We start from the raw sequence: 24517 nt of genomic DNA on the forward strand, positions 1-24517 counted from the left end.
CTATATTAGTAAAATAATGATAGCTGTCGTTTCCCAATTTGTGAGTCAAAACTTTGCTAGGACCACAGGTGGCAGTGAACTTTCCAGTTCAGTCTAAAAATGGTTCTAGCTCATACTGTGAAAGAGCCCATGGAATTTAATTTTTATCTTCCAGTTCTCTCTAGAGTTTAAAAACAGTTGGCTGACACCTAATTAGCATAGGTCTATTACTCATTGTAAGACCTTGTGCAATGGTTACTTTGACTCATGAATTGTTGTTGCCAAGGTTAACTAACCCCTTTAAAAGTACAGTGCAGACAAGCCTTTAAATATTACCTATTCTATGATTTAATTCTGTGCAAGTAATTAGAGAGCATTTCATTGTTACTATATTTTACGCCAAAACCTTTCTGGGCTAAACAATGCTTAACATGGTAAGATTTTGCACTGCTAATATTTTTTTAATTGATTTTAGCTTTTAAATATTAGGAACCTTTTTGAAAGCATTGCTTTCCACAACGCAGGAGCACCATGGGCAGGTGCTTCTTGTTTATCTTGGCAATGCCAAAAGGTTGTTAAGGATGGATATTGACAAGAAGAAAGCAATTTATTCCAGCCAGGAAAGGGCTATAGTAAATTATCCTCACATTCACGATTCATTGTGGCTCCATATGGAGCTTCTTTTAGAAACTGGATGAAAATATAGATCACATTTGATGTTGACATTTGATATGCAAACCTTTCAGAGAGTAAATATTCCTAAAAGAAGGAAGGTTTTCTCTCTGCGCATACAGAGAGGTTTAGGTGCGTGTGTTTAGTCCTTTTTAAAGTGGCAGGGTCACTAAATAAACTTCTTCAATAGGATGGACCTCCCATATTTGTAGACATCTTATGGTAGGAAACATTGAAATGGATGGTGTAAAATGACTTGAAAGGGATGTGGGATTGTATCCCACAGTCTCTGGGCACAAATGGATCAAGCTTCCCCACATCTGCACCCCCTAAAAATCTGCTCCAGATAATTAGAGGAACTTCTGGAGCACATCTGGCAATGATGGTGGGGGGGGAAGAAGGGGAACTCTGCTCACATGACATTGGATGCAACCCATTGTTTTCTGTCAAGATACTACCCCTCTTCAGATATTTGAGGCAAATGCGTGGAGGATAAATATGAGCAGGGGGCAGGGATGGTCATGCAAGCCTCACCCACAGTATCCCTGTGTGTGCAGGCTACATCATATCTTCCCGCATTGAGAGAGGAGGACTGATGAAGGATTCCAAGTGTGTTTGGGTGATCATACTTAGAATCCTCGTTGCAAGAGGGAAACTCTGATAAGACAGGGATCTTGATCACAGGGAGGATTCTAAGCATGTTCAGCTGTCGATCTTGACATCTCTCTTTTGATGTCCAGTTCAAAATATATCCTCCATTCTGAAAAAGCAAAAAGGGCAATTAAATAGCAAAACCATTCTAACAATCTAATATACCCTAAATAGGCTAAAAAATGTTTGCCCCAGCCAATGACCTGTTGCAGCTGTGAACTGCAACATCACCTTAACACCACCTGGATATGGTCCTCACTAGAGCCATTTTTCTCTCAGAATGATTTATGCACGATGCACAAAATGTGTAGCAGCCTAGCTGAAAAATGTAGGAATAAGAAAATGGAAACTCAGAACGTGACCTGTTTTGAAAAAGAACGAACAGATCCAGTGAATTGTTTGGTCTTTTATTAGTGTCCTGAAAAAATAACGGCTGTTTTCAAGGTCATATAGAATTCAGTACTTAAATTCCAGTGATAGTTGACAAAAGAAAAAAGTTAAGAATAAGCCATTCATGTCTATTCACAATGGCAATGGCAAAGCATCTTCCTCAGAACATCTCAGAGAATCCTACTGCTGTAGATGTGGAGATGTGGAGGATCCTTTTCATACCACCTCCCAAAAAGTGTCACTGTTAAGACTGGCTTTGATGTACCATTCTGACTAATCAGCTGTCCATCACTCAAAACCTAGATACGAATAAAAGTGGAAAGGGATCAGTTATAAAGTAATAGTTGCACACTGTGTAAATATGTATTTAATGAATTTAGTTATTTTTATTATGCAGGCTCAAGAGGGGCTGTAGCTCATTGACGAGCACATGTTTTGTATACAGAAGGTCCCCAGTTCATCTCCCAGTAATCTCGAGGGAGGCCTGGGAAAGACCTCTGCCTGAGGCCCTGCAGAGTCATTGCCTGACGTGCACACAATACTGAACTAGATGGGTCAATGGTCATGACTGCATGTTCCTATGAGAATGAAAACAAGAATGGGATAAGGCAATTGTCCAATCCAAAGCACATGCGACTATGAAGTGCACATGGTGCTCTGTTGAGCATGTTAAGCTCTGAGCTCACCATCACTTTAAATGAAATGGCAGCTCTGCACATACAAAAGAAGCTGAGACACAGATCAGGTTCCTGTATTGATGAGAAGCCACTATAAGCAAGAGAGCAAACCACATCACATGAGGTTGCTGGACTAGGGTAAGAACCATCTAAGAGGTCTATTTTTATGGTTTATATTCAAGCAGCTCTTGGGAAACTTGAAGTCTTTGCATAGATGCTGTCACACCAAAAAAGGATAAACTGCATATCCTGAGCAAAAATATTCATGCATCTGGACACCTCTTAGGATATTGTAACCAGTTTTTGCATGATGGTTCCTAAGATCTAGGAACAAGTTTTTTTTCTGTGTTTGGATACAATAGAATGCCATTTTGAACCAAGACTGAACCATTCAAAACTGCACTGATTCTAATCACTGCTTTCAAAACTGCACTGATTTTTTTATTTCTTAGAATTCCCAAGGAAGTCTGGGTATGAGGCTGCTTGTATATGTAATTCAGCAACATTTTGAAATCAAAATTGCTTTTGTTGTTGCTTTTAGAGACAACCTTAGGAAATAATGAGTGTGTGTGGCCTCCACAGATTACCGGGTACAATTGAAGGCATGGCAGAAGTAGCATGATTTTTCTCAGAAACCCACTCTTGTCCTAAGCTGAGCCACCTTAACTTTCTGTTTATTTTCAAACCCATAAAGGGATATGTTTCCATTCTGCTACTACATAGGCACAGCTTGTTCCATGCCAAAAAGAAAATACTTGCAGGCTTTGTTAGAAACACTACCCTACCTGAAACTCTCCAGGTGCTAACTGAACTCCACTAAGCAGGACTTCTGGGAAGACGTAGTTTGTGCTAAACGTGCCACTGAGAGAAAATGAATCAAAATGGGTATGAGCAGTTGTCACAGACTGGCCACAGGTTTTTAGGTCTGTACTTCCACATTTCAGCAATGTGCATATCTAAAAGGAAGAAAAACTGCATTAGAAGAGTACTTTGAACAAAAGAAATTTTACTATTGCTGTATCATTACATTCTCAAAAAGCACTGATTTAAAATGCAACCAGGTTGGTTGTAGGATAAGAACCCTCAGAACTGTTACAGTAATTGTTGTTATGTGCCTTCAAGGCGACTACAACTTATGGCGACTACCCTATGAATCAGCGACCTCCAAGAGCATTTGTCGTGAATCACCCTATTCAGATCTTGTAAGTTCAGGTCTGCGGCTTCCTTTATGGAATCAATCCATCTCTTGTTTGGCCTTCCTCTTTTTCTACTCCCTTCTGTTTTTCCCAGCATCATCTTTTCTAGTATTAATTAATTGATTAAGAAAATTTATATACCACTTGATGGTAAATAGAACCTGTAAAGAGATGGGAAATATCACTATCTGCCCAGTGGTTCACTCAGTTTATTCAATAAATTGCTTTTGACGTGTTAGCTAGAAGAACATTCTACTAAACCCATGTCTGATTTATTCTATTTGGCAGCCCCCACAGTCGCTACAGTACTCCCACACACAATTGCACAATGGCCTCCAAAATTATGAAGCCGGTGCATGTCTCCTTAATCAGAAGCCAAATCAAAAATATGAAATAAAATTGCAATGTTAATCTTATGGTTGTTAGTGTTAGCTTTTAATTGGGTTAGGGAGGCATGTTTAGTCTGCAGTTCTGTGCACACTTACTTTGCTTAGAGCAAACCTCACTGAATGCAGTAGAACTTTTTTCCAAATATACTTAGCCACAACCAAGTTGTTAAGAATTTGGAAACTGGTTTTCACCTTGTTGATGTATAGGCTTTCATTTATTTGGGGCATGATCCACTCAAGAGGCAAGCACATATAAATCATGGTAATTTAAACTGGAGAATTAAACTTACTCTCCAAATGAAATTTGTAGGACACGAGATTGAAAGTGCCTAACTTTAGCCAGATTGTGTCCTATGTTTATATGGTGATATATCTAGGACATCTTCCTCTCTTCCCTGACCCCCATGATGAACAAAAATGAGATCCCACCTCCCCTCATAAGAAAAAAACAAGAGACCTGTAAGTAGTATTGTCCTTCGACCTCATGAAGGCCATCAAATGCACCTAGCACATAGACCTCATCTTCTCGCTTTTCTGTCATTTTGTAGCTCAAATGGCAGCAGAGGTCTTTCTGGCAAACCGTAAAATTGCCAGCTTCTTTGGTGAGTTCAGAGAAAGTGAATTCATCAAAGAAAATTAATCCTGTAAAATTATGGTCCTCAGGGAATGGTTTGATAGTTGTGGCATATAAGCTCCAGTTAACAGATGAAGGATGGGTAGGAGAAAGGGAAGGATGGGAATAGAGCTCTGCAATCAGAAGATGTCCATTTTTCGATTCTGCATCGTAATGATATGCTCGGGATCCATCCGGTGCATAGATACCACTACCTAATAATGACACAAAACAGAAAGACAGAAGCAGCCATTTCATACTGCCTGTGTACTGTCCTAGCACTACCTTAGACATGTGCCATTATTTATATAATACACACACAAATATACAAGCATGTAGACACTCCAACACAAAACACACATTTAAGTAGACCAACATATACACTCAGGTACCCAAAAAACCCCACACATACTGTCTTCCCACTCCCTTCAACTTGATTGTGGTGTCTACCACTTTGTTAAGTAGGGGTATAATGAAAGAAGGTTCTGCATTCCTAAACTTAGGAGAAAGTAGATTGCTTGGACCAAACTCAGACCCAGAGCTTGGAAAAGTTACTTTTTTGAACTACAACTCCCATCAGCCCAATCCAGTGGCCATGCTGGGTGGGGCTGATGGGAGTTGTAGTTCAAAAAAGTAACTTTTCCAAGCTCTGCTCAGACCATTAAAGAAATGAAATTAAAGCCTCCAGGTGGCCTCACTGACAAGATCAAGCAGAAGCTCTGCTACAGCTTATGGCCAGAGGGTACATATAGCTACTAACAGTGCTTTTTTTGGTAAAAAATGTGGTGCCCATACTCATATCTTCATAAAAGTGCCATGGGTGCCAGTACAAAATGGTTGACATGGGCAGCAAGAAGAAGAAGAGGTGATGGTACTCTGTACCAGTCAGTACTTGGATCCTTACTTGGATGATAAGGGAGTCAAAGGTGTACTAAAGAACGATAAGGAGATTGCAGAGAAGCTAAATGAATTCTTTGCATCTGTCTTCACAGTGGAAGATATAGGGCAGATCCCTGAACCTGAACTAACATTTGCAGGAAGGGATTCTGAGGAACTGAGACAAATAGTGGTAATGAGAGAGGAAGTTCTAAGCTTAATGGACAATATAAAAACTGACAAATCACTGGGCCCGGATGGCATCCACCCGACAGTTCTCAAAGAACTCAAAGGTGAAATTGCTGATCTGCTAACTAAAATATGTAACTTGTCCCTCGGATCCTCCTCCATGCCTGAGGACTGGAAAGTGGCAAATGTAACACCAATCTTCAAAAAGGGATCCAGAGGGGATCCCGGAAATTACAGGCCAGTTAGCTTAACTTCTGTCCCTGGAAAACTGGTAGAAAGTATTATTAAAGCTAGATTAACCAAGCACATAGAAGAACAAGCCTTGCTGAAGCAGAGCCAGCATGGCTTCTGCAAGGGAAAGTCCTGTCTCAGTAACCTATTAGAATTCTTTGAGAGTGTCAACAAGCATATAGATAGAGGTGATCCAGTGGACATAGTGTACTTAGACTTTCAAAAAGCGTTTGACAAGGTACCTCACCAAAGGCTTCTGAGGAAGCTTAGCAGTCATGGAATAAGAGGAGAGGTCCTCTTGTGGATAAGGAATTGGTTAAGAAGCAGAAAGCAGAGAGTAGGAATAAATGGACAGTTCTCACAAGGGAGGGCTGTAGAAAGTGGAGTCCCTCAAGGATCGGTATTGGGACCTGTACTTTTCAACTTGTTCATTAATGACCTAGAATTAGGAGTGAGCAGTGAAGTGGCCAAGTTTGCTGACGACACTAAATTGTTCAGGGTTGTTAAAACAAAAAGGGATTGCGAAGAGCTCCAAAAAGACCTCTCCAAACTGAGTGAATGGGCGGAAAAATGGCAAATGCAATTCAATATAAACAAGTGTAAAATTATGCATATTGGAGCAAAAAATCTGAATTTCACATATACGCTCATGGGGTCTGAACTGGCGGTGACCGACCAGGAGAGAGACCTCGGGGTTGTAGTGGACAGCACGATGAAAATGTCGACCCAGTGTGCGGCAGCTGTGAAAAAGGCAAATTCCATGCTAGCGATAATTAGGAAAGGTATTGAAAATAAAACAGCCGATATCATAATGCCGTTGTATAAATCTATGGTGCGGCCGCATTTGGAATACTGTGTACAGTTCTGGTCGCCTCATCTCAAAAAGGATATTCTAGAGTTGGAAAAGGTTCAGAAGAGGGCAACTAGAATGATCAAGGGGATGGAGCGACTCCCTTACGAGGAAAGGTTGCAGCATTTGGGGCTTTTTAGTTTAGAGAAAAGGCGGGTCAGAGGAGACATGATAGAAGTGTATAAAATTATGCATGGCATTGAGAAAGTGAATAGAGAAAAGTTCTTCTCCCTCTCTCATAATACTAGAACTCGTGGACATTCAAAGAAGCTGAATGTTGGAAGATTCAGGACAGACAAAAGGAAGTACTTCTTTACTCAGCGCATAGTTAAACTATGGAATTTGCTCCCACAAGATGCAGTAATGGCCACCAGCTTGGATGGCTTTAAAAGAAGATTAGACAAATTCATGGAGGACAGGGCTATCAATGGCTACTAGCCATGATGGCTGTGCTCTGCCACCCTAGTCAGAGGCAGCATGCTTCTGAAAACCAGTTGCCAGAAGCCTCAGGAGGGGAGAGTGTTCTTGCACTCGGGTCCTGCTTGCGGGCTTTCCCCAGGCACCTGGTTGGCCACTGTGAGAACAGGATGCTGGACTAGATGGGCCACTGGCCTGATCCAGCAGGCTCTTCTTATGTTCTTATGTACCATCAACAAAAAAATCACTGGTTACTAAAAGCCAAATGAGGTAAAAATGTTCTGTTTTTGTTTTAAAAGAGAGCCAGATAGGGATAGAGCTTCTGTGTGTTGTGATCATGGCAAAGGTTGGCCTATAGAAGCCTAAGAACCTGTCTGACTTTAATTTTAGGAAGTACATACTAAGAGCTCCTGCAGACATCCTTTTGATTGTGCATTCATGGTGATCTGTGCTGTTGATGATCTTGGGGTAATTATACACAATCTTCCTTTCATTACTGTTTGCGCCTGCTTCGTTTCCAATCAGTGCATGTCCCATAACTTCCTGCTGAAATCCTGTAACTTTTTATACCACAAATGTTCTGGTTTATCCCCCCCCCGCTTTTGTTGCACACAATGTCAATAATGCAGTAATAAGTAGAGGATGGTCCATGAGGGCAAACCAGGGCATTGACCTAACCAAGGAAATTTGCAAGCAAAAAAATGTAAAGGTTTCCCCCATGAAAATCTCAAAGCCATAATCTTTCTTATGTCCCATGCACTCATTGTCCTTCCATTTGAACTTAGAGAGACATTTCTGTCAAACAGCTGTTCTCTGGCCAATCAGCTCTCTACATTGCTTGGCCAATCCCAATCCAAAGCTATTGCTATGACCAGAAAGTCCCTCCCATCTTTCTCCATGGAGAAGAACCAAATTTAAAAAATTGCATTTTACCAGAGTTAGCTCTAACAGCTTCATAGGTTCCCACCCTCTGCTGTTGTCATGAGGGCAATTCAGCAAATTGGAGAGTGAAAGCCAACTAGTGTATGGAATTAGATAGTTATAAATGATCTTATCTAAAATTATTAATATATTACCTGTCATGTTCAAGTCACAACTATGAGTATTTGATGCCAGAACATTGACTTGCATGCCCATAGCCCATGCTGAATGGAATTCAACAGCTGTTAAATGTGGGAGAACATTCATCCAAGCTGTCGGGAAAAGAATAGTGTCCACATGGTGCTTGCTCACCAGGGCTACCGCAGGATCATGAAACAGGATATCAAAGCATGTGAAAAGGCCAAATTTCCCAAAGTCAGTACTGAAGGTCACAAATTCAGGCTCCTGAGGGAAATCAAACTGATGTTCTACCATAAAAAGATTGAACTGTTGAAAGATAACACATTTGAAAAAACACTATTAAGGCACTTTGGAATAAATAAGAAACTACTTACAAATGAGCTACAAGTTTAAGTTTAGTTTAAATTAATTAAAAGCTAAAGGCACATTTAACTTTTTAAACAACTGGTCTTTTTTCAGTTTCAATTGACTTGTCTTTCTGTCTATGCTAATGCCATCGGTGCAGTCTTAAAGTTCATTTGTGGTCTGCACATACAACATTATTATTGTTGCTGTTGTTAACATTATTTATTTAATGTATTAGTTGCTTGCCACATAGGAGTTTCCAAGAGACTTGCAAAATTCTAAGAGCATAAAGCATATCAGAAAATCAGAAATAACAACATACTTCCATAAAAGACATACCATAACCTATAAGACAAACCCAATAAATAGCAGCAAAAACCTAAGCAGCAAAAATATATCTTCAATAGAAAGCAAAATATGACACATCTCCTGCACTTTTTTGGGGTCTTTTGGCCCCACTCTTTAAAACAATTCCACCCTACACATATATCTCTCTATATGCCCGCCAAATGAAGACCCAGGGCTGGTCCTACCATTAGGCAGAATGAGGCAGTTGCCTCAGGCAGAGGATGCTGAGAGGGAGGGGCAGCTTTCCTCCCAGCCGTTCCAGTGCACTGACTGCAGGACGCATTACACATGTGCATGTGTTGCTCTGCTTATGTGGTTATGCTGATGGCCACTTGCAGCATTTGTCTGAGGAGAGAGTCAACAAGCGCCTGGCGTGGGGCAGCTAGGTATTGGGAAATAAAGGTGTGTGCTTGTCACATGCCTTCCCAGTGCTCCCTAAGCTAGCCTGCTGCTTTCACGTGCAGCTGAGGATACTGTCAGGTCACCGTGGTGAAGTAAGATTCAACTGGCTTCAGTACATGAAATGAAGGACCATCTTGTCCTTTGTCTCAGGCAGCAAAATATCTTGGGATGACCTGGTTAGGAACCCTGATGAAGTGCGCTCTGGCCCATGATATGTATTTCCTAGTCTTATATCTTTTGCTATAACTTACTAATACCTTTACTTCTCTAGAATCTAGAAATCGTAATACACTTATTTATTTATTATTTGATTTATATCCCACCCTTCCTCCCAGCAGGAGCCCAGCAGGAGCCGCTTAAGGGTAGTATTCAGCTAACTTGTCCCATCAGTGAAAATTACCACTAGCAGCTCGCACAATGGAACGTCCCCCCTCTTTCCCCCTGCATGCCCCACACCCTCCCCAAATCTGCTCCAGAGAGTTGGAGAACATAAGAACATAAGAAGAGCCTGCTGGATCAGTCCAGTGGCCCATCTAGTCCAGCATCCTGTTCTCACAGTGGCCAACCAGGTGCCTGGGGGAAGCCCGCAAGCAGGACCCGAGTGCAAGAACACTCTCCCCTCCTGAGGCTTCCGGCAACTGGTTTTCAGAAGCATGCTGCCTCTGACTAGGGTGGCACAGCACAGCCATCGTGGCTAGTAGCCATTGATAGCCCTGTCCTCCATGAATTTGTCTAATCTTCTTTTAAAGCCATCCAAGCTGGTGGCCATTACTGCATCTTGTGGGAGCAAATTCCATAGTTTAACTATGCACTGAGTAAAGAAGTACTTCCTTTTGTCTGTCCTGAATCTTCCAACATTCAGCTTCTTTGAATGTCCACGAGTTCTAGTATTATGAGAGAGGGAGAAGAACTTTTCTCTATTCACTTTCTCAATGCCATGCATAATTTTATACACTTCTATCATGTCTCCTCTGACCCACCTTTTCTCTAAACTAAAAAGCCCCAAATGCTGCAACCTTTCCTCGTAAGGGAGTCGCTCCATCCCCTTGATCATTCTAGTTGCCCTCTTCTGAACCTTTTCCAACTCTAGAATATCCTTTTTGAGATGAGGCGACCAGAACTGTACACAGTATTCCAAATGCGGCCGCACCATAGATTAATACAACGGCATTATGATATCGGCTGTTTTATTTTCAATACCTTTCCTAATTATCGCTAGCATGGAATTTGCCTTTTTCACAGCTGCTGCACACTGGGTCGACATTTTCATCGTGCTGTCCACTACAACCCCGAGGTCTCTCTCCTGGTCGGTCACCACCAGTTCAGACCCCATGAGCGTATATGTGAAATTCAGATTTTTTGCTCCAATATGCATAATTTTACACTTGTTTATATTGAATTGCATTTGCCATTTTTCCGCCCATTCACTCAGTTTGGAGAGGACTTTTTGGAGCTCTTCGCAATCCCTTTTTGTTTTAACAACCCTGAACAATTTAGTGTCGTCAGCAAACTTGGCCACTTCACTGCTCACTCCTAATTCTAGGTCATTAATGAACAAGTTGAAAAGTACAGGTCCCAATACCGATCCTTGAGGGACTCCACTTTCTACAGCCCTCCATTGGGAGAACTGTCCGTTTATTCCTACTCTCTGCTTTCTGCTTCTTAACCAATTCCTTATCCACAAGAGGACCTGTCCTCTTATTCCATGACTGCTAAGCTTCCTCAGAAGCCTTTGGTGAGGTACCTTGTCAAACGCTTTTTGAAAGTCTAAGTACACTATGTCCACTGGATCACCTCTATCTATATGCTTGTTGACACTCTCAAAGAATTCTAATAGGTTACTGAGACAGGACTTTCCCTTGCAGAAGCCATGCTGGCTCTGCTTCAGCAAGGCTTGTTTATTTTATTTATTTATTTAATTACATTTCTAGACCGCCCTATAGCAGAAAGCTCTCAGGGCGGTGTACAACAAATAAAATCACAATTAAAAAATGAGCAAGTGTGAAAAATATAACATGATAAAAATCCGAAATAGAATTGCCATTGAGTTTATAAATTAAAATCCATATTAGGTTTAAAATTAAATTTAAAATGTTTAAAAAGCCTGGGCGAAAAGGTAGGTTTTTACCTGGCGCCGAAAAGATAACAAAGAAGGCGCCAGGCGTATCTCGTCTGGGAGGGCATTCCATAGTTCGGGGGCCACCACCGAAAAGGCCCTAGATCTAGTTGTTGATCTCCGGGCCTCTTTATGAGTTGGGACCCGGAGAAGGGCCTTCGACGTCGAGCGTAGTGAACGGGTAGGTACATAGCGAGAGAGGCGTTCCACCAGGTATTGCGGTCCGATGCCGTTTAGGGCTTTATAGGTAAGAACCAACACTTTGAATCTGGCCCGGAAACATATCGGTAGCCAGTGCAGCTGCGCCAGGACAGGTGTTATATGGTCAAATTTCTTTGTCCCAGTGAGAACTCTGGCCGCAGCATTTTGCACTAGCTGAAGTTTCCGAACCGTCTTCACAGGTAGCCCCACATAGAGTGCATTACAGTAGTCCAATCTAGAGGTTACCATAGCATGGATAACTGAGGCGAGATTCTCCCTGTCCAGATAGGGTCGTAGTTGGGCTACCAGCCGAAGCTGGTAGAATGCATTCCGTGCCACCGAGGCTACCTGAGCCTCAAGTGACAGGAGCGGGTCTAATAAGACCCCCAAACTACGTACCTGCTCCTTTAGGGGGAGTGTAACCCCCTTGTTTTTGCTTGTTCTTCTGTGTGCTTAGTTAATCTAGCTTTAATAATACTTTCTACCAGTTTTCCAGGGACAGAAGTTAAGCTAACTGGCCTGTAATTTCCGGGATCCCCTCTGGATCCCTTTTTGAAGATTGGCGTTACATTTGCCACTTTCCAGTCCTCAGGCACAGAGGAGGACCCAAGGGACAAGTTACATATTTTAGTTAGCAGATCAGCAATTTCACATTTGAGTTCTTTGAGAACTCTCGGGTGGATGCCATCCGGGCCTGGTGATTTGTCAGTTTTTATATTGTCCATTAAGCCTAGAACTTCCTCTCTCGTTACCACTATTTGTCTCAGTTCCTCAGAATCCCTTCCTGCAAATGTTAGTTCAGGTTCAGGGATCTGCCCTATATCTTCCACTGTGAAGACAGATGCAAAGAATTCATTTAGCTTCTCTGCAATCTCCTTATCGTTCTTTAGTACACCTTTGACTCCCTTATCATCCAAGGGTCCAATCGTCTCCCTAGATGGTCTCCTGCTTTGAATGTATTTATAGATTTTTTTGTTGTTGGTTTTTATGTTCTTAGCGATGTGCTCCTCAAATTCTTTTTTAGCATCCCTTATTGTCTTCTTGCATTTCTTTTGCCAGAGTTTGTGTTCTGTTTTATTTTCTTCATTCGGACAAGACTTCCATTTTTTGAAGGAAGACTTTTTGCCTCTAAGAGCTTCCTTGACTTTGCTCGTTAACCATGCTGGCATCTTCTTGGCCCTGGCGGTACCTTTTCTGATCTGCGGTATGCACTCCAGTTGAGCTTCTAATAGAGTGTTTTTAAACAACTTCCAAGCATTTTCGAGTGATGTGACCCTCTGGACTTTGTTTTTCAGCTTTCTTTTTACCAATCCCCTCATTTCTGTGAAGTTTCCTCTTTTGAAGTCAAATGTGACCGTGTTGGATTTTCTTGGCAATTGGCCAGTTACATGTATGTTTAATTTAATAGCACTGTGGTCACTGCTCCCAATCGGTTCAACAACACTTACATCTCGCACCAGGTCCCGGTCCCCACTGAGGATTAAGTCCAGGGTTGCCGTCCCTCTGGTCGGTTCCATGACCAACTGGTCTAGGGAATAGTCATTTGGAATATCTAGAAACTTTGCTTCTTTGTCATGACTGGAACACATATGCGGCCAGTCTATGTCCGGGTAGTTGAAGTCACCCATTACTACCACATTTCCTAGTTTGGATGCTTCCTCAATTTCATATCTCATCTCAAGGTCTCCCTGAGCATTTTGATCAGGGGGACGATAGATTGCTCCCAGTATTAAGTCCCTCCTGGGGCATGGTATCACCACCCACAACGATTCTGTGGAGGAGTCTGCCTCTTTTGGGGTTTCGAGCTTGCTGGATTCAATGCCTTCTTTCACGTATAGAGCGACTCCGCCACCAATACGTCCTTCCCTGTCCTTCCGATATAGTTTATATCCAGGGATAACCGTATCCCACTGGTTTTCTCCATTCCACCAGGTCTCCGTTATGCTCACTATATCAATGCTCTCCTCTAAGACCAAGCACTCCAGTTCTCCCATCTTGGTTCGCAGGCTCCTAGCATTAGCGTACAGGCACTTGTAAGCAGCGTCTCTCTTCAAGTGTCTTTGGCACTTGTGGTTTGGCCTGTGGTAATTTTGCTCTTCTGAATTTATATCCTGTGCCCCTGCTCTCACAATGCCTACTTCTAGGCCTACCCCTTTTAAAATTTCATCATTTCTTTGGTTTTTATCCCAGGGGGGAGGTTTATTCCGAACCGGACCTTTCTCAGCTCCTGTCGGGTTTCTCCCCTCAGTCAGTTTAAAAGCTGCTCTGCCACCTTTTTAATTTTAAGTGCCAGCAGTCTGGTTCCATTCTGGTTCAAGTGGAGCCCGTCCCTTTTGTACAGGCCCGGCTTGTCCCAAAATGTTCCCCAGTGCCTAACAAATCCAAACCCTTCCACCTGACACCATCGTCTCATCCACGCATTGAGACTGCGAAGCTGGGCCTGTCTGGCTGGTCCTGCGCGTGGAACCGGTAGCATTTCAGAGAAAGCCACCTTGGAGGTCCTGGCTTTCAGCATCCTACCTAGCAACCTAAATTTTGCTTCCAGGACCTCACGGCTGCATTTCCCCATGTCGTTGGTGCCAACGTGCACCACGACCACTGACTCCTTCCCAGCACTGTCTACCAAACTATCTAAACGACGGGCGATATCCACAACCTTCGCACCAGGCAGGCAAAACACCTTGCGGTCTACACGCCCATCACACACCCCACTGTCTATGTTCCTAATGATCGAATCACCCACTACAAGGATCCCTCCACCCCCTGGAGATATATCCTCGGCACGAGAGGATAGCTGCTCATCCCCCAAGGAATGGGTCCCTTCTAAGGGATCGTTTCCCTCTTCCTCAGCTGGATGCTTTCCTTCCCCGAGACCATCGTTCTCCATGATAGCAGGAGAGCTATCATCGTTGGAGTGGGACACAGCTATAACGTCCCTGAAGGCCTCCTCCACACACCTCTCTGCCTCTCTCAGCTTTTCCAGGTCCGCCACCTTGGCCTCAAGGAAATGAAGTCGTTCCCGGAGAGCCAGGAGCTCATTGCACCGAGAGCATACCCACGACTTCTGTCCAACAGGCAGATAGTCGTACATGCTGCAGGCGGTGCAAAACACTGGAAAGCCCCCACACCCCTGCTGGCTTCTTACCTGCATAGTTTTGTTTAAGGTTTATTATGTCAATGGGTTGGAGACTGCGGTTTAGTTGAGGTCAGGGAACAGACGGGCAGAGTGGGGGGCCCAGGCCTCCTCGCCCTGCTGCCGAACTCGCTCTGCTGCTTAACTCGCCTTGACGCTTTGTCAGCTGGGGCCGTGACGCTTCATCAGCTGGGGCTCCCTCTAGCTCGTGGAGCAGGCTCCCTCGCTAGGGTGCTCTGACTTTATATGTGTGGCTGGTTCCTCACAGCTACTGCTGCCAGCCAATGATGTGTTACTTGAGGCTGATGGCTATCAGCTGGGGCTTAACTCTTTAGTATTCTCTCAGGCTTCCTTCCTGAGCGAGGGGCGGGGCTGTTTAAGCTTTTGGCTGCTTTTAGGAGGAATCCCTAGAACAGATTTAGGGGGTGCACAGGGGGAGGGGAAAAAAGCTAAGTTGTGCCAGCAGAAATCTTTGCGCTGGCAGAACTACTTACTACTTACTACTTTCTATGTTGGTTGCAATGCTATATGTATATTTTTAGTCATAGCATTTTCAAAGTAAAATTAAGTCCCAAAGGGAGGTATTTATAACTGAGTAGGGGAGGAAACACCCAGCTATTAAAAACGAATGGCAAAGGTTTTTTATTTTTACCTTGTGGTAGCGTGCTACCAGTTTTCCATTTGAGTCAAAGACGACATTTGTATTGTACTGATAGTGACCATCACTAGGGCATTTGGAGTCAGTGTGGTTACAAGGTTTCTTATCCCCAATATTGGCAACCACATAGATAGAGTTGTGCCTTGCCAGACAACTCAGTCTTTCTTGCACTGGGGTGGATCCAAATCTAAATAAATATAATCACAGAAATGAAGGATGTGAAACAAGAGAGATCTGTAGGTAGACCATATAGTTTAATCCCCTGAATTGAGGGAAGGGGAGTCTGCTATAGGGAAACATTCATAGTCAGTGGCGTCACTAGGGTTGGTGTCACCCGGTGCGGTAACTCATGGTGTCACCCCCATGGACCTCCTCCCATACCAGACCTAGGGGGCCTAGGGGCGGGGCGGCTCTAGGTTAGGGTTGCCATATTCCAGTTCCACAAATCTGGCAGGCTAATTTGCATATTATGCATATTGTTTGCATATTATACAAATATTTGCATATTAATATTTGGATTGTCCAGTTGTTTTGTTTTTGTGCCTAGGAATTACCACCAAAAACTGGGGAAAGATGTGAGAAATCTTTTTTTTAAAAAAACTTAACATTTTCAGCCTTAAATGCCTAGACTCTAGTTTCCAACACTATGGAATGTTGATTGATTGATTAAGAGGATTTATATCCTGCCCTTCTGCTGTTAAAAACAGAGCTCAGGACAGCTTACAAATATAATAAAAACAATAAAAATGCACAATCAATATAAAAACATAATAAAAACACAAAATAGCAACAAACAAAGTAAGTCAGGGCAGCAGTACGGTTAACCATTACATATACGATATATTTCAGACATGTGATGGGTGGAGAAAAACAAGCCAAAATGTTAGGAAAAGGAGTCTTTCATGCCACATGCTCAGTTCTAAATACTGTTGCAGCAAGTTTTACAAGTTCCTCCAGTATTCCACTGGTGCAGGCACTCAGACATTCAAAGTATCTGTATGTTTCTTAGGTTTTATAAAAGCAGAACTTTGCTTAACCCAAAATTTCTTCTCCCTTTGATCAACCACATCTACACAGGTTCCACCTCCATACTCAAAATGAAACTGGGCCTGGAAGTGTGCAACAACCCCACACATACCTTGCTAATTAGATTACCAATGCCAGGATGTCTGTCTTATCGATTACTCTCCTGCTCCCCCCCCCCCCGGGCATCATGAAAGACCCAGTCCTGGGCTCAGAAAGAAAATAAATATCTGGTCCTCTTCAAAGTACTGATAAGCCTCTTGTTTTAATTAAAATAATAATTATAAGTTCTTGCTCTTATCACTAATGGGACTTAATTATCTTGCATATGCTGCTGTTACTTCTATGGCTGTAACGGAGTGAGGTTAAAGATAAGTGAAATGCAAACAGGAAAAAAACCCACAAAAGGCAGTAACACTTTCCTAAATGTAATACCATACCAACCACAACAAGATTCCTATGAGTAAGGCAGAAAACTAAGCATCTCACAACCAGTCAGGATTCCTAACCAAAAACCAAAAATAGGATAAATGAAGAAACATTTATATAAGCATGACTATCAAATATATTTATTATTTACACAAACTGTAAAGATATTTATAGTGCAATCCTAGTTTATTTATTCAGAAGCAAGTCCCAGTGTATTCAGTGGAACTTACTCAAACAGGGACAGAACTGCAACCTCAAGTGATAAGCAACTTCATTCACACAACCCAAATTTCTGAATCATGCCACTTTACGCTGTTTTGCAACTGTTTATACTTGTTTTTATGGTTATTGGATATTAAATTATTTAGATCCTTTCCAGTCGGGCTTCAGGACTGGATATGGAACTGAAACAGCCTTGGTCGCTCTGGTGGATGATATGAGGAGGGCATTGGATAGGGGAGAACACACTTTCCTCATCCTCCTGGATCTCTCAGCAGCTTTCGATACCGTTGACCACGGTATCCTGTTAAGTCAGCTGGAGGGGTTGGGAATAGGAGGCACTGTTTTATGGTGGTTCCGTTCCTATCTCTCCAGCAGATACCAATGGGTAGCGTTGGGGGATGAGGTTTCAGACCCTTGGCCCCTCAACTGCGGTGTGCCACAGGGCTCTATCCTCTCCCCCATGCTATTCAACATTTATATGAAACCGCTGGGAGCCATCATCAGGAGTTTTGGGCTGCGGTGTCACCAATATGCGGATGACAGGCAGCTCCATCTCTCATTTAAATCCTCACCAGAGTTGGCTGTGGATACCTTGTCCAATTGCCTGGAGTCCGTAAGTGGATGGATGGGAGAGAACAGGCTGAAGCTAAACCCCGACAAGACCGAGGTGTTACTAGTGGGGGATAAAGGAAGGCTGGGAAATTTTGACCTGGTATTTAATGGGGTGAAATTACTCCTGAAAGACCAGGTCCGCAGCCTAGGGGTCATTTTGGACTCCCAGCTGTCTATGGAGGCTCAAGTTTCTGCAGTGAGCCGGGCAGCTTGGTACCAACTTCATCTGGTACAAAGGCTGCGTCCCTACCTTCCTTTACATCTGCTCCCAAGAGTGATACATGCCCTGGTCTCCTCTCGATTAGACTATTGTAATGCGCTCTACGTGGGGTTACCCCTGAAGACAGTCTGGAAATTACAACTGGTACAGAATGCGGCGGCACGCTTAATAAAGCAGAGCCGTCGCCGGGACCATATTACCCCAGTGTTGATGGAGTTACACTGGTTGCCAGTTGTGTACCGGGCCCAATTCAAGGTGTTGGTACTAACCTTTAAAACCCTATACGGTTCCGGCCCAGTCTATCTGAAGGAACGCTTCCAGTATCACCAAATATGCCGCCAAACAAGATCAGCCTCACAAGACCTTCTCTCGGTCCCGCCGGTGAAAACAGCTAGACTGGTGCGGACCAGAGAGAGGGCCTTTTCGATCGTGGCCCCCACCCTCTGGAACCTGCTTCCTTTTGACCTTCGTCACGCCTCCTCCCTGATGGCTTTTCGCCAAGCTTTAAAGACCTGGCTGTTCAGGCAGGCCTATGGGATTTCTGGGGTGGGTTAGGTTTTTATATTGTATTACTGAAGGATGGTTAGATGAATTGCTGTTAATATTGGAATTTTCTGTATGTATATGTTTTTATACTGTTTTTATATTGTGTACATCGCCCAGAGTGTCCGTTTAGGCAGACAGATGGGTGACTAATTAAATAAAATTTTATTATTTATTATTATTATTATTAAATGGCTTTATTTCTTGTTGTGAGCTGCCTTGGTTTCCAACCCTACCTCACAGGGTTGTTGGAAAGACTACACACACACACACACACACACACACACACACACACACACACACACACACACACACACACTGCAGATGTATAAATACATACAGCCCATATAATAGTTTATTTTCAAACCAGTTGGTCATTGCAGAAAAATCAGTATTAGTTTTTTAAAAATCACTATTAGTTTCCTACAGAATAAAAACTGTAATACCTAAGTAAGCCCTGCCTACTTGCTTTAAAATAGGACTGGAGGGGGGGGGGACAGAAAGACAACACAAACACAATTCTTTTTTACATTCACTCCAAAGTCCCATTGATTTTCAGCACATTCATAACCATGTCTACTCAAAAGTAAATCCTATTGAATTCAATGGGATTTACTCTGGACATATGGGGTTAGCAATGCTTTTACCCCCACAAAAGCAAGTATTGGGAAGGTTTTCAAAACACTGCCCAGGATCTGACTCCTACACACAAGAGGGGGAAAAACTGAAATGTATATACTTACCTAATTTATAAGATTTTCAGATAAACGGGGGGAAACCACCATTTTCTGGCCTTGCAATGAGGTTTACTAGACACTGCCACAGGTCAACCAAACACTTCACTGATTGGCTGCAATCCTGAATAGGTGGGGTTAAAGCTACGAAGTGCTATACAGTAGTTTTAAAAAAGATTTAATGGGGGGGCTGACGTTTTTATGTATATCTCGAGAACCAGACCACCTAGAAACTTAATTTTTTAAAAAATTAAAGCTGAGAATCCGGGCCAGCAACGGGCACTGGGTGGCATGACAAGAATCTGGGTAAAACCCGGCTAACCGGGCAATATGGCAACCCTACTCTGGGTGACACCCCCTTCTCATGGTGTCACCCTGATGCGGTCCGCACTCCCCGCACCTGGCTAGTGACACCGCTGTTCATAGTACAGCAACCCCTTCTTCCTCCAGGTTTCGGGAAATAAAGGCCCCCTCCAGATTTCCTTTTTATTCTGCATTCGTCATGATATGTACTAACAGCAGTATTGGTGTGTTCATATGCAATCCTGATTTCAATCGTATTTGCACTTGCAAGAATTTCAGGGCAGACATAGTGGTTCCTTTTTGATCAGCATATATTCTGCAGCTTCCTACTGAATTCCTGTAACGTTTCATACCACCAGTGGAGGCTGGTGGCTCCGATATCACTGAGGCAGTGAATCCACCAAGCATCTGGGACAGCTCCTTGAAAGTTCAGACTAAAACCTGGAGCAGATTCACTGCCCTACTGACAATGGAGTCACCAGCCTGCACTGCATACCACAAATGTTCCGGGGTGCTTTTTTTGTCCCACTTTTGTTCTATAATACAAGAGTGCCCCACCAGCCAGCAGTAAAGTGGTAACATTGAAGTAGAGTTGCAGAACAACTAATAAAAAGGAATAATGTGTGGTTGGTCCTACCACTAATGCTCTATTAGTGCATCTATCACATGTTGCAGAATACACCTGCAAAAAAAGTACACCAGTCTGGAGGGGCCCAAAGTAGAAAGAAGGTAGAAAACAGATTCTGGGTCATACTAGACCATACATGGAGATGAATGTCAGTCAATTGTTTCAAAATGAAAGGCAGCCATAGGGGGCTGCCAGTTTGAGGACCAATGAGGGGGGGATGAGGCTGCTTAACCCTTTCCTTTCAGCCACTTATCCATTCAGATTGACTCAGCTGAGCTGCTGTTTTTTTGTCTGTGGAAGAGAAACCCTGAGCACCAGCACCTTTCCCCTTGTGGTTAGAAAAATAGCATGGGGGAGGAAGGATTAAGCACACCCTCCTGGCATTGATTCTGTACTCAGACTGGCAACTTCTTGTTGCTGCTCCTCATTAAAAACATTTCCATCATATACATCCCTAAAAAAAGTGCAAGCAAATGGGGGCCAAACTACATGTTACACATCAGCACGTATAACTGTAGCAAACACCTTTTTTTCTTTTACTTAAAAATCTGCTTCAGGAATAGGTGAGGGAGGACGCTGAGGGTGTATAACCTCTTTCTCCATGCCAAATTCTTTCCTCCATCTGCATTATCCGACCAGCAGTTTTGCCCTAATTGGGTTTTAAGGGTATATAAGCAAAATCTGCCTGTTAAGTTTCCCGTTCTCTTCTGCATTTATGTAGAGTAACAACCCAAATAGGATTCTGAGATATAAATAAAAAATTAACATCTCAAGCTGCCCCCCGCCACTGTGTCTGGTTTCAAAAGCTTATTTATTAACGCGTCAACATTCTAGCATTATGAAGTCACAGCCAACGACTGTATATTTACATTCCACACTAATTAACATTTGTAAATTGTTTATTAACCAAAAATATACAGAAGAGAAGTGGTAGATTCTAGTAACTGAATTTTCCCAGTCAAGTTTGCACCCTAACTTTCAAGTGTGATATTTCTTTGATATCTTTTAGGCCAATTAGTACATTCCTGCCCAACTGAAAATAGGTTTCTCTAAAAGCCTTCCCTGCCAAAACATTTATTTTCAACCTCTTTCTTGCTCAACCAGTTATGATATTCATCACAAACTAAACTTTAAAAGGACTCTCTCTTTTGTTGGCTCACTTGTGCGCTCTGTTCCTGAAAAGTGCATAATCAGAAATTGCTGGCTTTACAGTTGAAGCTGTATGTTTTCCACAGCCAAAAAGTAAATGTTGCAATATTATTTGTAAAGCACAAATCTAAAAAAAAGGAAGAGGAAAATGCAGTGTGGTATAGATATCAGGAGAAATCATGATGACTGTGAAAGAAAAGCAATTTTTTATATTAGGACTTGTTCATATGGCTCTTATTTGAGGGACCAGAAGCACTCTTTTGTAGCCTGTGTCCAAACATGGAGGACACACCAGATCCAATAACATTGCAAATCTTATATTATTACTAACTTCTTGCCTTGCCCATCTCCTTCCTTCTACTTTCTAGGATACCATTTCAGATTATTGTCCTGCCTGGCCATAGCATTCAGGGACTATCATGGCATATTGAACTATCATGTATGTCAGAATTACAGGTACTTCAGAAAATTAATCATATGTAGCCTGAAACATAAGGAGAAGGGAGCAGCAGTAGTAACATAGGAAGCTTAGGCCATTGGTCTATCTAGTTCAGTATTGTCTGCATTGACTGGCAACAGCTCTCTAGGGCTTCAGACAGGAGGCTTTCTCAGCCCCACCTGGAAATGCTGGAGACTGAACCTGGAACCTTCTGCATACAAAGCAGCTGCTCTACCACTGAGCCACGGCCCTTCCTGAATAGCTTCCTGAATAGCTTCCTTCTGTCGCCATTTCTCAGCCTAACCTGTCTCACAGGGTTGCTGGGGGACCACATTTACCACCCTGACTTCTTTGGGGGAAAAACAGCACTATCAAAATCTAATCACAAACTGTAGCAATTATGCTACAACCCACTGTTTCAGTGGTCCTCATTCTGATTATCTACCTGCTAGTCTGTATGGTGATCATCAGCCATATAGGTTGCACAGTCCATAAACCTGACTTTACAGCACTCACTAAGTGCTTTGGAGAAATATTTCTTCCTCCAAGTCACCTGGGCTTCAATTTGTACATTACAATATTGATCCCAAGTGTGCAAGAAGCCAACATATTGAAGCAAGTGGGGTTTTTAAAAGCCATGTATGAAAGCAACAAAACAAAGCACACCTTTCTGGGGCAGTACATGGAATCCAGTCGACCTGTGGATCTGGAATATCTTCAAGGTATGGATAAAGTGCTTCCCTTGTGAAGCGAAAACCATATATGCCATCTTCAGGAGTCACAATGATGCGTGCACCCTGTCCAAAGAAGTGAAGTTGAAGCTCTTTCTACCACAGGTTAATATATCTCTATGAATGAAGGTGTATTATCAAATAGTACAAAATACCTGCTTTGCTGCCCCTTTGACAGCCTTTTCCAAGATGTCCATGTTTTTGTTCATCAATTTTAAGGCCTCTTCAGAAGAAACAGGCTTTAGGGTAATTCCTGGCAACATCACCACGTGCTCATACACTGCTGCAATGTATTTGTCCGAGGCAAAGACCCTTGGGCCCACCAGGAGAATATAAACAAAAACATGCCGCAGGGATGCAAAGGAAAGCATTACTAGAGCTATGTCGACTGAAAAGACAGAAAAGAGTCTCAATAAGGCAAAGAGAGGGCAAAGTCCATACTTATAGTCAGCTGATTCTGGATATCATTACTCATTTTGTTTTGAAACAAAGGGTGTTTCACAAGAGCAGCAATGAAGAAAATGATGAACAGAAACTGCCTATTTAGTTTAATCTCAAACTGAAATATGGAAGGGGCACTTAACTGGAAAATCTGTATAATGGGACTTACTTCTGTTCTGAGTAAACAAGCATAGCATTGCATTGTTAGTCTTATTTCTCTTTAAGAACACCAACAGGCATACTCAGCATTTTTCTCCAAGCAGCTTCTGTAATAACTGGAGACCCTGAAACACAGAGTCCCTAAATAACTATATTCTCCTTATAATCTTAAATACTCTTTCCTACATCCCCTTATTTTATGGCTCTGTTGAAAAACAATCCAACTTTACCTGAATAAGTTTCTGTGAAGAACCTGCTTAGACAAGTCTCAAAAGTAGTCCAGATGAAAGCTGTCAGTGCAAATGTGCATAAACATGGCTACCAGATAAAGAACCAAGATGTTGCACAAAAAGGGAGGGGAAATTTACCCAATAGCTGCTACATGGCATTCTAACAAAGTGATCCTTGAAACGTTCCATAGCAAACATCCCCCATTTTCCCTTCCTTTTAGAGTAGCTCTTGTGTTTTTCCTCTCCAGTAGAATACCGCAAGATATATATTTTTTAAATTACCGTATCTAGCTCAGGTTTGCTTTGGAATGTTTTAAATATCACTTCCTCAAATATAGTGTAACTATCGGGTTGAGTCTCTTATTTCAGAACTTTTTTTATCTCCTTTCTTTCTTCAACAATATGTGTTCTTTCTTTTCATCTAACAGAGGTGGAATTTTCTTTAAAATTTATCCCCCACCCATTCCCATAGCTTGAGGGCAAGTTCCTTAGAGTCAAAATGACCTTTTTTAAGGTGCACAATCACTGGGAAAAATGTAATTTATTTGTAATTTATTTACAGCAAACATGTATTTACTCATTTTGAAGTTGCTATCTGTTAATTTGTGAGCGAACAACATGGAAGTTGTTCTCTATTCATGTTTTCCCAACAGTTAATGATATGCCTGTCTTACATCCCCATTCTTTCTTTCACAATCTTCAAAGAATTTCAGAAATGTTGTTATACGATGTAATTAGTAAATGAGAAATGCACATTGACAGTCGGAGAAGTGAGCCTTCAATAGTTGATATGCAACAACTGAGCAACATTTTTAGCAATCTCCTGGAATAGGAACAAAACAGAAGGCGAAGGCAAACATTTCAGGGAGGGCTTATCCACATGGGAGCATTTCTTTGTAGCAAATGCATTGCTTTTACTGTCGTAATAGATTTGCAAGGTCCACGCTTCATGCTCAAATCCGTTGTTTTCCATTCAGACAAGCAGGCGTTCCTCTCAGAAGGATTAGTGTTGCTGTTTCCTTCTGGCCCTGCCCTCTAATTTTACATTTTTACTTCCTCCAGTTGTTCAGTTACTGGGTACGTGCAAATATTTTTGACCTATGCAGTTTTTCCACTCCTTCCTGCCCCTACCGTTTCCTGAAGTTCGGCGGTTGAAAAGAAGTGGGGTCATCTTGCCTCCCTTTCTCTGCTGCCCCTTTTTCCACACTGTAAAAACAAATGAATCAAACAAATCAATATCGACATTTTAAATAAAATAT

The 24517-nt window shown here is 42.4% G+C and overlaps 2 protein-coding genes across 2 annotated transcripts in view; one reads left to right on the forward strand and one right to left on the reverse strand.

The window, feature by feature from the left end:
• The window catches only part of RPS12 (ribosomal protein S12), a 123303-nt gene that overhangs the window by 28222 nt on the left and 70564 nt on the right, over positions 1-24517 (forward strand). The gene's annotated exons all lie outside the window — the stretch shown is intronic.
• LOC133383345 (pantetheinase-like) lies at positions 1694-23335 on the reverse strand. Its single transcript, XM_061623866.1, has 8 exons — positions 23259-23335; positions 22584-22816; positions 22364-22494; positions 15390-15582; positions 8207-8498; positions 4412-4782; positions 3155-3325; positions 1694-1991 (listed from the first exon to the last, which is right to left on the reverse strand). The coding sequence occupies exons 2-8, from the start codon at positions 22797-22799 to the stop codon at positions 1863-1865; spliced, it is 1503 nt and encodes a 500-aa protein (XP_061479850.1). The 5' UTR covers positions 22800-22816; positions 23259-23335; the 3' UTR covers positions 1694-1862.

The sequence above is a fragment of the Rhineura floridana genome, chromosome 4 (assembly GCF_030035675.1).
Source record: "Rhineura floridana isolate rRhiFlo1 chromosome 4, rRhiFlo1.hap2, whole genome shotgun sequence".
NCBI classification, from domain to species: Eukaryota; Metazoa; Chordata; class Lepidosauria; order Squamata; family Rhineuridae; genus Rhineura; species Rhineura floridana.